General features: G+C 46.0%; 1 protein-coding gene across 3 annotated transcripts in view; it reads right to left on the reverse strand.

Annotated features, from left to right (window-relative positions):
* Positions 1 to 450: 450 nt before the first annotated feature.
* LOC110974758 (uncharacterized) overlaps positions 451 to 12,827 on the reverse strand; it is a 40,589-nt gene continuing 28,212 nt past the window's right edge. For 2 of the 3 annotated variants that reach the window (XM_022226609.2, XM_087137547.1), the window contains exons 42-59: positions 12,301 to 12,423; positions 11,813 to 11,950; positions 11,248 to 11,370; positions 10,719 to 10,844; positions 10,087 to 10,221; positions 9,369 to 9,530; positions 8,931 to 9,086; positions 8,243 to 8,362; positions 7,356 to 7,601; positions 6,806 to 7,069; positions 6,052 to 6,306; positions 5,248 to 5,511; positions 4,489 to 4,758; positions 3,763 to 4,011; positions 3,316 to 3,408; positions 2,425 to 2,454; positions 1,841 to 1,960; positions 451 to 1,514 (exon numbers count right to left, since the gene is read on the reverse strand). In XM_022226609.2, the coding sequence (XP_022082301.2) occupies positions 1,315 to 1,514; positions 1,841 to 1,960; positions 2,425 to 2,454; positions 3,316 to 3,408; positions 3,763 to 4,011; positions 4,489 to 4,758; positions 5,248 to 5,511; positions 6,052 to 6,306; positions 6,806 to 7,069; positions 7,356 to 7,601; positions 8,243 to 8,362; positions 8,931 to 9,086; positions 9,369 to 9,530; positions 10,087 to 10,221; positions 10,719 to 10,844; positions 11,248 to 11,370; positions 11,813 to 11,950; positions 12,301 to 12,423 (3,074 nt within the window). In that variant the 3' untranslated portion in view covers positions 451 to 1,314. The remainder of the gene's footprint in view (positions 1,515 to 1,840; positions 1,961 to 2,424; positions 2,455 to 3,315; positions 3,409 to 3,762; positions 4,012 to 4,488; positions 4,759 to 5,247; positions 5,512 to 6,051; positions 6,307 to 6,805; positions 7,070 to 7,355; positions 7,602 to 8,242; positions 8,363 to 8,930; positions 9,087 to 9,368; positions 9,531 to 10,086; positions 10,222 to 10,718; positions 10,845 to 11,247; positions 11,371 to 11,812; positions 11,951 to 12,300; positions 12,424 to 12,827) is intronic. The other variant, XM_087137548.1, reaches the window with a different exon arrangement.

A 12,827-nucleotide genomic window follows, 5' to 3' on the forward strand; every position in this document is an offset into this window, starting at 1 on the left:
TGATTGACCTGATTGTATGGCAGGGGGCTCGTATATGGCAACTTTTCAAGGGATGTTCCATCCTGATGAATTCCAAAGTCTCGGTACAAGACTTCCTTTTGTAGTACATGAGTGTTTAAACGAGACAGATCTCACAAAGCCGCGACGAAATGCACGGCCGGATTAGTTTGAAAAGAATTGTCCAGTGGGGAAACAAGACAAGGCCCTTTTTTCAGTTGATTTCTTTCAGTTAAGACGAGTCAAGGCGTTCCTAACCACTGAAATCCTCATTTCTCATTCATTTGGTGTTCAACCGTTGGTTCAAATCTCCATACAAGGGTATTTTATTTTGGATGGATGCATTATTTATTCACAAGACAGGATTTATAAAGGGTAGTTGCCAATCAAAAAAATTAAGTGGGTGAAAAAAGGCTATCAACAACTGAACAAATCAATGCACAGAAACCACAATTTCAGGAGAAACGTTTTAATTTTATTTTTAAAAGTGTTCAAAATTTGCATGCCCTTTTCAGCGTCAATTTTAAGACCCCTTTTAAAAATCCTTAAGCTGCATCCGAGAAAAACGACTTATTAATTAAACAACATTTTATTTCAAAGTCATTCTTATGGTACAAACTGTTCATTTTTCATGTTGCAATTTTTGTAATGTTTACCACAAAACTACCCTTTCAAAAATGGAAGTCACTATTATAAGTCCAGTTTAATTTAAAATATGTGCTTTTCGTGCAACGCATTCGTAAAATCCAAAAAACAAGCACAAGCGTTTGAAATATTCGTTTCAGCTTTTAAAATGTTTTCAAAGAATTCTCAATAAAGGGGTATGATACAGAGACTCCGAAAGGGGGCCATTTAAGCCAGTACAAAAGATTGAAATTCTCCAAACAATTTGGTTCTTGGTTGATTGCAAACACATTTTTTAAAAACTTAAAAATTAAAAAAATAGCCGCTTAAAACATTTCCCCACAGCTACATATACATACAGAGCAAATTACTAAAAAAAAAAACACTTAGCAAGAATAGCACGGAAAGATACATGTTTTCTATGTGTGAGCTTCTAAGAAATGATTTTTATTTTAGTATATTTGCAAAAAGTGACCCAGAACTGTGGATAAACCAGCCATCAGAGTACCGAGCTCCTCAAAATGCAAACACAAAACTAAGCGCAGCATTACATCAAAACGAGTTCAAGCAAACTAAGACATCTATTGTTAAAAAAATAGTTACAACTTTTAAAATGTTAAAAAATATCAAAAGCCGATTCTAATTTTGCGGCAATAAAAATATAAATACACAAAACAGTCCCTGGGGGCCTTTTTAGTAGACCAGATTAGCCTTGTCGATTGCGTCTGTCCTGGCTGCGGCGGTGCGGGGCGCCAGTCGGCTGACAGTGACGGCCAGAATGACAATGACAAAGCCCAGCAGAACCATCACGGCCCCCATCAGCCACATCTCAAAGGAGCCGTCCCGGTCCTGGTGCATCTCTAGCTCCATGGGGGTCAGCGGCTTGGTCGAATCTGCATTAAGTGAAACGCGAAAGCAGAGTGTAAGGGATTCTGAAAAACCAAGCAGACTTTCCCCAACGCCGTGAAAAATCTTGTGCATATCGAGTGGTAGAGCCCTTTCTCCACAAAGTTCACACTGCAAAGATGACCACGGTCGCTTAAAACTGTAAGTCGACAAACTTAATTTCTCAAGAATGAACTTTTCCTGAATGATTTTCCAGAGAGAAATGCAAACCACTTTGACACAACTTATCGGGACATGCAACGGATCTTCCAAGTCTTCATGCCACCTCTGCACCATTGATTACTTCTGTAGATTCCAAAGTCAGTTCACGTACCGGAACCCATGTTCGCTATCTTCTTTTCGCACAGGACACCGGTGAAGTTGCTTGGGCAGGCACAAGAGTAGCTCCAACCGTCAGGTATGCAAACACCGCCGTTTAGGCACATGCAGTCATCTGTGTGACAAACAATACCGAAGTGGAATACCGGTCCAAGGACACCAGTCAACACCAGATGCATCTCAATTCAAGCACAAGGGTGCTTAGAGGGTTTTCTTTTCTAACTTTTATCCACACACTGGCTCTTCCTAAAATGTCCCCAGTGGTTCATTGTGATTGTTTAGTTATAACACCCCCGGGGTTTGCATTTATACATTAAATTGAGACCGAGACCAATAGAAATTGCGAATATCAGGCTGCTCAGAAAGTCCAATCAAATGGTCAATCTGCCAAAACTATCAAGTTCAAAAATCTTTGCACCGGTTTTAATACAAAATGGTTTCGTTGGCATTCGGAGTGTGGGAATAGGACTTTTCAATCCAAGACAGACCTTTACAGTCGTCTCAAAGCGACAGAGAAAGTCGAACTGATACATTAATTTCACGACAGAATAATCAAGACAATTTTGTTCGTTCACGTACCTTGGCTGACATCTCTCCTGTTTCTCTGATCTGTTGGGCAAGGGACAGAAAGGGAACAGTTGATCGATTGAAAACAGATGGCAAAATGTACTGGGGTCGGCACAAACTCGTAATAGAAGCTTGAGAATGTTCGCTTTACAGAGAAAAAAAAGGGGGCTGTACAAACTGAAGAGTTCCCCGAAATATCTCCCTCTACAAGTCTAGGCTACAGGGCGACGGGTCATTTGTACGGTCCCAGGTAATGGTGACAGCAACGCGTCATCTATCATTTCGAAAGTTAGTATACAGTAGCCAACAATGCGGCCCTCGTTACCACGATTTGTTTCCACACGAGAGTCTTTAAGTAAAAAGGACTCGGTTAGATAGTTTGATAGGTTAGGATATTAACATTCAATCGGCAGGAGAAGCAAGGAGTTTATACGGCAGAATTTTACACTTGATGGCGAGGTTAACACTTTCAGCGGTTTCCGGCTACGTTTTGAATCGATTAGTCGGACTGTTTTGCACCCGAGACCACATTACCCAACATCCTTTGCATTCATGTCTGAATTGGACAGCCGAAGGGGGCAGGCTACAACTTCCCTGTTTTGATGCAGTCACATCAGGGTGAAAAACCACAACCACACAACAGTGCCCAAAACCGAAAGTCAAGGATGGCAAATGGACAAAGTGCATCAGTGTACATCACCTACACGATCAGACAGCCTGCATGTCGATGACGTCTGGCTTTGTTCCCAAGTACGCTCTCCTGTGGAGCTCGAAATCCGTCATCCGAGATAGCTCCGGCAGGAAAGCGCACGCGCGCAAACAAAGCGCGACATCATTGGCACGTGGGCTCGTCAATAAGGGGGAGGGAGGGGTTTATTCAAGAACATCTACCGAGACACTCACTGAGACAGAGGTACTCTGGAGGGTCGGGTCTGTAATAGCAGTCCTGGTTTGCAGGGCAGGGGTTGCTGGCACAGGGGTTGCCAGTGTTATTACCTGCAAAGACAGACCAGATAGCGAAATCTTTGAAGATAAAAAATATCAAACTTTTCTGTTTTTTTTCAACAGCCTCTACAAACCCTGCCCTATCCAAACCCGCGGCCACTGTCATCTGTCAGTGTCGTATCGTATTTTTTACATTTTAGCCAAAACAGAAAAACGGGTAAGGTTTGATACCGTGGTAAGACTTTTAAGTGTTGCTGGGTTGATGTTGGGAAAAACAGTGGATTTTCAGGAAGTTACAAATTGGTCGACAGGCTCAACTTTAGTACGAACATCGAGTGGTCATGCAGAATTAGCCATGTTAATAAAAACAGGAAGGGGGGTTGGTTAGTGGGCGGGACTAGGTACCTGAGGTGACTGTGATCGTGAATGAGCAGATGGCCTCATTTCCGGCCGGGTCGGTGAAGGTGTATGTAATCACACTGACGCCGGCTGCAAAGAAAGAGTTCGGGTTGTCGCTGCGGGTGACCGAAACCGAGCCCGAGTTGTCCGAGGCGGACGGCTCCGACCAGGGCACCGACACGCTGCTGCTGCCGGCTGGCAAGACCTCTGTGATGTCAGATGGGCAATTGGTGATTGTTGGCGCTTCCGTGTCCACTGTAAGGGTAAGATATTGTAAAAAGGCGTCAATGTTTCGGAGTCTTATCTCTACCTAGCTGTGCAAAATTTTGAAGGGACTTTCCCTGACCACTGCACAATACAATCTTTAGACTAATCGTTCAAGAAATGACAAGTCCTTCCCCTAAAGTGGATGGGGCTCCACCTCTCTCAATTCAACAAAATCCTCAGATTCCTGACGGATTTGTCGAGGATCTGGGAGGTTGGTTAGAACGATTCCCTCTTCCTAAAATGTAAAAGGGATTTTGGGGCCGAAGAAACTTTCTCTGAAAAAAAAACAGAACAGATTGGATAAATATCTCCAGTATGACATTTGCTATACACCGAGCAACCCCATAAAAATCAAGATTAAACTATTTTGTTGAAATCATTGAAAATTTTCCACTACAAATTTCCCCTTGATAAAAAAGCACATTTTGGTCAGGAATGGGCAAAAGATATGAGGCGGAATCGTACGTATGATGCTGACGCTGAAGGTACAAGTGGCCTGATTGCCGGCAGCGTCCGTCGCCGTGTAGGAGGCCGTCGTCGAGCCCACACCCAGGTTCACGGGTGGAGCGAGGCTGCCGGTCACGGTGGGCGGGACACCAGAGTTGTCCGTGGCGGTGGGCACCGACCACTCAACACTGGCGGTGGAACCCGGACCGTTGACGTAGGAGACGATGTTGTCAGGGCAGTTGGTGAAGACGGGGTCCGTGGTGTCCGTTGTTCCTCCGTTTCCGTTACCTGAAAAAATAAAGCAAAATATTTAATTTGGGCCAAGCCCCCCTTTTTGTGAGAAACCTTGAGCGTGTCCCAATCAGACGGCAAGGCTCTATACCCAACCAGAGTGACACCTCAAGCCGTACTGTAGAGGCAGCTGAGCTCGTGGGCGTCGCCAGGTTCTTTTTCCCAGGAGGGGGCGCAAAAGCACTTGTCGGCATCAAACAGTCAAAAGGATTCCGAGGAATTTTAAACCAATTTGGTGATTTTTATCCCACCCTATTTGTTTTTTTTTAGCCATTTCTGTTTTGTTCATACCCCCCCTTGCAATGCCCAAGGTTGAGCTTTACTGTTCTGAATTGAGCAATCCTTTCATTTTCCTTCATCGTTTATCCCAATCGGAGTTATACTTGACACCGACACTCCTCAACTATGCAAAATCCTGCAATCCTCCAAGAAAACTTTTCAAGGTCCTGGGAAGGTCCGAGTTACTACAGAAACTTCTAAACTCACCCGAGACAGTAACTGTGAAGGCACAGGTGTTGAAGTTGCCCGAGTTGTCAAAGAAGACGTAGGAGACGCGGGTGATGGTGTCGCGTGGGAAGGTGGCGGGAGGCTGGTGGGACTTGGCCTCGCCGGGCTCCTGGCCACTGTTGTCCACGGCCGTGGGCTCCACCCAGGTTACGGTGGCAAAGTCGGAGCCCGGGTCCGGACTGACCGACTGGTCACCTGGACAGCCCGAGATGACCGGGGCTTCCCTGTCTGGCCCTTCCACAGCTGTTGGGCACAAAGCAGCAAAGAAAATGTTTTCAATTGGTCCAGTTTTTGATATCAGAAGCTCAGTAGAAATGTTCTCTGTCACCGGTCATCTGGTTCCAAAGAGCTAGGTGAAGAAACGCTGACAAATTACGCTCACCTCCATCAAATTTTGAAAAAAAATTTAAATGGGGTTTAAAAATTTTACCACACACAGGTAACTAATTTGTGTAAAGCTGTAAAACTGTTTTTTCAAAACTATCTGTGACCAGATTGCACAAAATGAGTCTCGAGGCCAATTTCTAATGTTTCGTTCTCCACTGCAATAAGCAAACGCAGCTCTCAGAAGTACTACTCAGTTTGGCATCCTGATAAAAATGGCCATTGTTTTATGAAAAAAACATCACACGGGTATAAGCTGGATAAATGTGGATTCCTTTTACTTTAAATTAAGGGAGATTCTTTTGAATGCCTCTAACTCGAAGGTGGCTCTGGTGGTGGGGCAATTCACCTTTCTAGGTTGGCTCACAGCTTTCAAATTGGTTTGGGGGTGGGGCTTACCGTTAACCACGACCATGAAGGAGCAGGTGGCCTCGTTGCCCGATGGATCGGTGAAGGTGTAAAGGACGGTGGTGGCTCCCACGGGGAAGCTGTCACCGGGCTGCGCCGAGGCCGAAATGGTGACCTGACCGCCGGAGTTGTCCGTCGCTGTCGGGGCAGTCCATGTGACAGGGGCGGAGCTTGCGCCGACTGAGGCGGTGGCTGTTGCCCCTGTGGGACAGCCGATGATGGTTGGTGGAGTGTTGTCTTCTGGAGCTGATTTGGAAAATGATTTGAGAGAAAAAAAAAAGAATTAGCCTTCACATAGAACGTCCAGGGGAGCCAAATCTAAAGCAGGGTGCAACAGGCTATAAATAGTGGGCTCTTTTTTGTAACTTGGGCCGAGTTCAGTCAGTGACCATCTGTCACCCACTGATTGATTTTCCAGGGCAACCTGTGACCGGACATAATTGGACCGATGGTCAAATTCACGGTCAAGGAGAGAACCTGGCTTGAGATATTCAGCGTCTTTGTAGTTCTGTTACGTTTTGGATTGTGAAGGGAGGGGTAAATCAATTTCCAGAGTTTTGGGCCAGTTTACGCCCGACGATTCCCAATAACCATTGAGCAGTAAGTCCTTCAGTGACAACAGTTGCTAATGTTACTTTCACACCCCCCAATAAACGGACCTTCTATACCACAATTCAGTGCCAAAAGCTGCTTTTCGATCGCGAGACGACAAACCAAAAGCAAAACTGACAAGAGATCGCCTTACCATTCACAGTGACGGTGAACGAGCAAGTGGCTTGATTGCCAGAGGCGTCAGTGGCCGTGTAGGTGACCACCGTGCTGCCGAGATTGAAGCTGGAGCCAGACCCGGTCGGCGACTGCAGGGTGACAGTGCCAGGCGCGTTGTCCGTGGCTGTGGGCTCCGTCCAGGTGACCACAGCTATGTTGGCACCGGAGGTAGCCGTCACCGAGATGTCATTGGGGCAGTTGTTGATGGTCGGAGGGACGTTGTCAGCAACGGGGCTGCCATCTGGATAAAGGAGTGTCAGACGGTTCCATTAAATCTGTTCCCCTCCAAATCCTCCTTCAAAATTGTTCAGAGGATTTTGCAGATGATTTTAAAAGTGGGGTCGGAGTTGCCCCCTAAAACTTCATTGTACAGAGAACGTGTCACTGGCTTCCCGGAGGGTAAATTTATAAGAAGAAATGTACATCATATGACCATTGTCGCTAAGCTTCAATAGAAAGTGCCTTGGGCCAAACAACTCCTTGTCAAATCCAAAGCTGTCGGGCATGTACGTTGCACAAATTCTCACCTTCGATGTTGATAAAGAAGACGCAACGTGCGTAGTTCTGGCTAGGGTCAGCGAAGATGTACGTGACGGGGGTGACGCCACGAGGGAACACCGAGTCGGGCTGGTGCGAGGCGTAGACCTGGACCACCGTGCCCGAGTCGTCAGTGGCCGTGGGTGGGGTCCAGGACACGGTCTGGCCGGACAAACCGCTGTTGCCGAGGTAGACGGATGCAGGGCAGTTGCTAATGGATGGTGGGGTGGTGTCGCCTGAAAGTGACAGAAAAAAAATTTGGACAAAGCCTTCCATTTATAGCATGCCAAGGCCCAGCAGTCACGGTCAAAATAATCCTGCCACAAAGGGGTTAAGTAAAAACACTGGATTGCTTTAAATTGAAAATTACCAATATCCATTAATGCTACTCAATTTCATACCATTAATTGCTGAGCCATTTTTATCTTTGCAACATTGTAAAAATGCCCACACTGCCTAGCACAATAATTTCTAGTGTTTGGTAATTCCAGTTTTTCTTACATCTCAGTCTGTTGGTTTGTCTTTGTGTTTGTTTTGTTGTCGCCCTGGTTTTGAACTGCAATCGTCTTTTCATGTATAATCTGTCGTCAGTCTTCCTTGTCTGGTTCTTTCTCGTGTAAAGAAGGCATTTCTATATTTTGGCATTATCTAAGATTTTGTCTTCTGAAAATGCCTCCGTATTTGAACTTTTTATTTCAGTGTCTCAATAAATATTGATTACAGACACTGGACTATTGAGATCCAGCAACTTACACCAGCCTGGCCGATATCGCCTGGCTGGTCACAATTTACAAATGCTGGAAGCTTTTCAAAACCATTACTCCTCAATCGGGGTCGCAGCCGAGACATCATTTCAGTCTCGGTCTCGAATACTCACCATCGCGGGTTTCACAGGTCTTGGCGCCAAAGCCGGGCAAGCACTCGCACATGAAGTACGTGTTGAAGGCGATGCAGTTGGCTCCGTTCCTGCACGGGTTGCTCGCGCAGGGATCGCTGACTGTAGGGATCAAAAAGCAAAGCCTATGAAGACACTTGGAAGACTCGGTTTGAAGGGGAAATTGAAGGGCACAAACACTATGGGAAAATCACAATTCACTGAGGGCATTAACAAGAAAAAGGCTGCAGATTTTCACCGTTGTCAGTTAAATGCTGTAAGACTTCCTCGTTTTTTTGCACAAGACTCAGTTTGGGGGAAAACTGATTTTATAACAAATTCCAGACTAAATGAAGGTTGTACAGCGGTGTGCAGTTTTAGAAACAAAGCATCGTCATCCACCTATTCATGTCATTTACTTTGATCCTCCTTTTGAAATATTTATTGACCCGTTATTCATTAACCCCTAACCATGCTGAACCCAACAAGGTTATGCGGGATTTCCATGGTCCCTAGGGGGTTAGGGTTAACGGGCAGAGATAAAATCTGTAATATCAAAGTCATCAATTGGAGTTGTACGTTAACCTGTTTGCCCCTGGTCACCCTGCCTGTCACCCCTTGTACAAATTTAAAAACTGGCCCATCACTGATTTCTAGGCTTAATCGAGAGAGGAAAAGGTATGTATCTCACTTGGAGTCTCGCAGTTGTGGCCGATGAAGCCGACCGGGCAAGCGCAGTAGTAATCCACGTCTTGGTCCAGGCTGTGGTAAGCATTGGAGCACTGGGCACCCTGCTGACATGGTGGCCTCTCCCCGAGGGAGCAGATGTTCAGGGCTGGCGCATCTCCTACAAAAACAATCACAGACAGTCACAGATGGTAACAGTCAGAATCACAGATAATTGCAGACAGTTGCAGACAGTCACAGCCAAGATCATTAGCTTTAGTGTCAGAGTTATTACATGTACATTTGGCCTACATATCAAAAGTTTGGATCAGGCGGAGACGACCGACATGCCCAAAATCCATAGCAGTACATTCCATTCCCAAGCCTCTATAAACAATACATGCCGACATTTGTATAACCAATGACGAAACTTTTACTGATGCCAAATCAAGTTCTCGCTCACCGGTAGCAGTGTCGCAGTTGGTGCCCGTGAATCCGTCGGCGCATATGCAGGAGTACTGTGGGATGAACGTGTTGGTTCCCGAGTTGCTGTTGAAGCTATTGTAGCAAGCCGCTCCGTTGATGCAGGGGAAGGAGCCGCAGGCGTCCAGCTGAGGAGCGTTGCCTGGCAGGGAGGGAGAAAGAGGACGATCATGAAGTCCCTTCAAATTGCAGGAAATGTTACTTAATGCAGTGAATAACGAAACGTTTTCTTCTGCAGGTTCGGCCAACTGTTTGGGCCACGAGGCATGTTCTAACAAACCAGTGACAAAAAGGGCAAAGGTCGAGTATCACAACAATGAATGAGTGTCACGTCAATATCCAGGTATTTTTCAAAATTCTTTTATCTGGTACCCGAGCTTATTCTGCTATAAGTAAAAGGCTCTTGAATTGGGGGGGGGTTGCATGCTAAAGATATGGACCTCTGGAAACACTTGTGTGGAAGGGATTTATTTCAAAGCATATTTGTGATCCTGTATTACGAAAGCCAATCTTAGGGCCTTGTTTGTTTCACACGGACACCCGACGATTTATAACTTGAATGGACTGTAGAATCGTACATTGGAATGAGCGGACTGGGGACTGCCATGGATGGATTTTTGTAACACGACTACTGTTCAGCCCTTCACCGTGGCTGTGTATCAATCACTGTGACGTTAACCCATGAACGAGTGGTTTACCTCTCTGGGTCTGGCAGTTGGGCCCAACGTAGTCGCCGGTGCAGAGGCACATGTAGTGGTCCGAGTCCATGGTCAGGCAGGACGCCCCGTTCTTGCAGGGGAAGCTATTGCAAGGGTTGGGATTCTCGCTGATCGCTGGAAACCGATCACATTGTGGGCATGAAATACAGTTGTGCAAGAAAGACCGATCAATTCGAGTTCCATATTCTTGACAGATTGAGAGACTTGAGACTTCAGATAAAAATCTTTACTTCATAATTATGTGAACTGAATTTTAAATTCAACCCAAGAGTGCACTCCTAAGTTTTAAACAAGAGACCAAAAAAAGAGACCAGATTTCCACGTTCACTCAAATATGCGAGAAAAAAATATTTTCATTTTTGAAGGTTAATCTGGAAACCAGAATTCAAAGCCGCTACATTGATGGTACTCGTTGCTCACACACGAGAGAAACATGCATGCCAAACAACAGACCAAAATGACGCTTTTACTTTCAAAGAAGGCTCGTGGCCTTGGGTTCGGGAAAGGAGCACAAGTGTACTGCCTACCCAGTAACGGCACCAACTTGTGGTTTAGTCTACAAAGCATGGACCCCGATGAGCAGAGAGGGACAAGAGCTGCGAGGGACTTACGCGTTTCGCAGTTGAGGCCGATGAAGGAGTTGGGGCAGGCGCAGGTGTACGCACCGCAGGCCCCCTGCACCTCGCTGCACACGCCGCCGTTCTGGCAGGGGTTGTTGTCGCACGGCGAGGGGATGGCTGCAAGATGAGATAAAATGTAGGCAAACCATTCAAACTGGTCAACTGACGCTGTTTTACAGTCCAATCATTCCAAAATGACTATATCTATACGATTTCCTGCAGTGGTGTGCTGCACAGTCAGGCAAAATCAAGTTTCTTCTTTCTTTAGTTTGATTATTGCTTTTTAGACGCAACTTTTTTCCCTGGACAGTTTAATGGAATTAGCTGTTAATTGTATGACAGATGCCAAGCTCGGAACCAAAGTAATCAGAACTGTCCAATTAGAATATAGTAACCGATCACATGACAAGAAATCCAAAGACATTTCTTATGTGTATCTACACAAAACTTCTACAAGATTGGGTGGTCCCCAAAAGGGTCAAAATGCTGACAATTCTTCAGATGGGGGTCGGATACTTACGGATTTCGCAGTTGAAGCCCGTGAAGCAGCCGTTGCACTGACAGGTGTAAGAGTAGCAGGAATCAGGCAGGGACGAGCAGGCTCCGCCGTTCAGGCATGGGTTGGGGTTGCAGGCATCACGCTCTGATCACAGGGAAAACAGCCAATCAGATTACAATTAATCAGTCACATCTCAAACGACTGACCAATCCCAACACATCTGTGACTAGCAGTGACCCGACATCAACATTAAACTCTGCGATCACGAGAGACGCTTGATAATGACTTCAAAGGAACCTTGTACAACGTGCACAAATAGGAATCCTCTACAATTCCCCCCCCCAAAAAAATAGGGTCCACTTCCATCAGCAGGCCAAACTGAGGGAAGCAACATAACAAAGAGCTGCATTTGCTCCTTCTAACGCAAACTAAAAAAGGCCTGAATAACGTGGCCTTGAGACTCATTTGGTGGAAATGCAGCACATTTCTGAAGACATTCTTAACTCTCCCACTGTCGAAGCTCAAGTCCAAGCTTCCAGAGTAAATCTTGAACATTTTTGAAAGCTGTTGAACAATGGAAACTCACGGATTTCACAGCGTGCACCGGTGAAGCATCCCGTGCATGAGCAGGTGTACTGAGAGCAGGAATAGAGAGAGTTGGTGAGGGAGGACGGGACGCACATACCGCCGCTCAGGCATCCGTGGTTGTCGCACGCATCGACGGCTACATGGAGAAGAAGTAATGCGAGTGAAATCAGTAGTTCTCCCTTGTCGTGGACAGGTTTTTAACACCTTAACTCCCTAGGTTTAGGCACTGGACCAAATCCATCAAAAATCAGACACTCTCTTCACAATTCACATTTGTTGCTTTAGGCCTCCTGGGTCGAGCCTATCGTAAGCCATTGACGTCTGGTCACCTCGGGCCTTCTGGACCTAAGCCCATGAACATCCACGGCAAAACGTAGAAATGGATTTTGATGGATTTGGGGTGGTTAGGGTTTTATTTTTGCTTGAAATGCATCTCAGGTCTTAAGAATCGGGGTAAGGATGGTGGGGGAGAGTGGAAGAACTCACGAATGTCACAGTAGCGTCCGGTGAAGCAAGGCGGGCAGCGACAGGTGTACTCCAGGCAGTCGTCCGGGCTGGTGACACACTGAGCTCCATTGGCACACTGGTTGTTCTCGCAACTGTCAACAACTGAAAAAAAAAAAACAGAATCACAATGGCACTGGTGTTTTGGGGGAGGGGAGAGTCGGTGGCCCTGCAGGAGCGTGTAAACATTTTGAATTTGTCAGTGGACCACAGGAGATTCTCGCAAAGTTTCAACAAATGGACAATTTGATGGCAAGGGAGCTGGAACCACTGTCGAGGGAGGACAACCGTCGTGCAGTGGGGCTTCTTGGAGCACTAGAAAAATTTCAAAAAGTCCGACCAAGTATGCAAGGGTTTCCCCTTGTGTTTGTAAAATGGCAACAACGATTTTCTGCATTAATTTTAGGAGTCCCTCGTGCTCCAATAATTGAAGAAATGAAGGCTGTTTGAGTTATTGATAAGGTTTCCGACATGTTTAAAATTGAGTCAGCCCTCTAACTTGTGACTTT

The sequence above is a fragment of the Acanthaster planci genome, linkage group LG06 (assembly GCF_054643075.1).
Source record: "Acanthaster planci isolate LZ-2023a linkage group LG06, COTS_SCS, whole genome shotgun sequence".
Classification (NCBI taxonomy): Eukaryota; Metazoa; Echinodermata; class Asteroidea; order Valvatida; family Acanthasteridae; genus Acanthaster; species Acanthaster planci.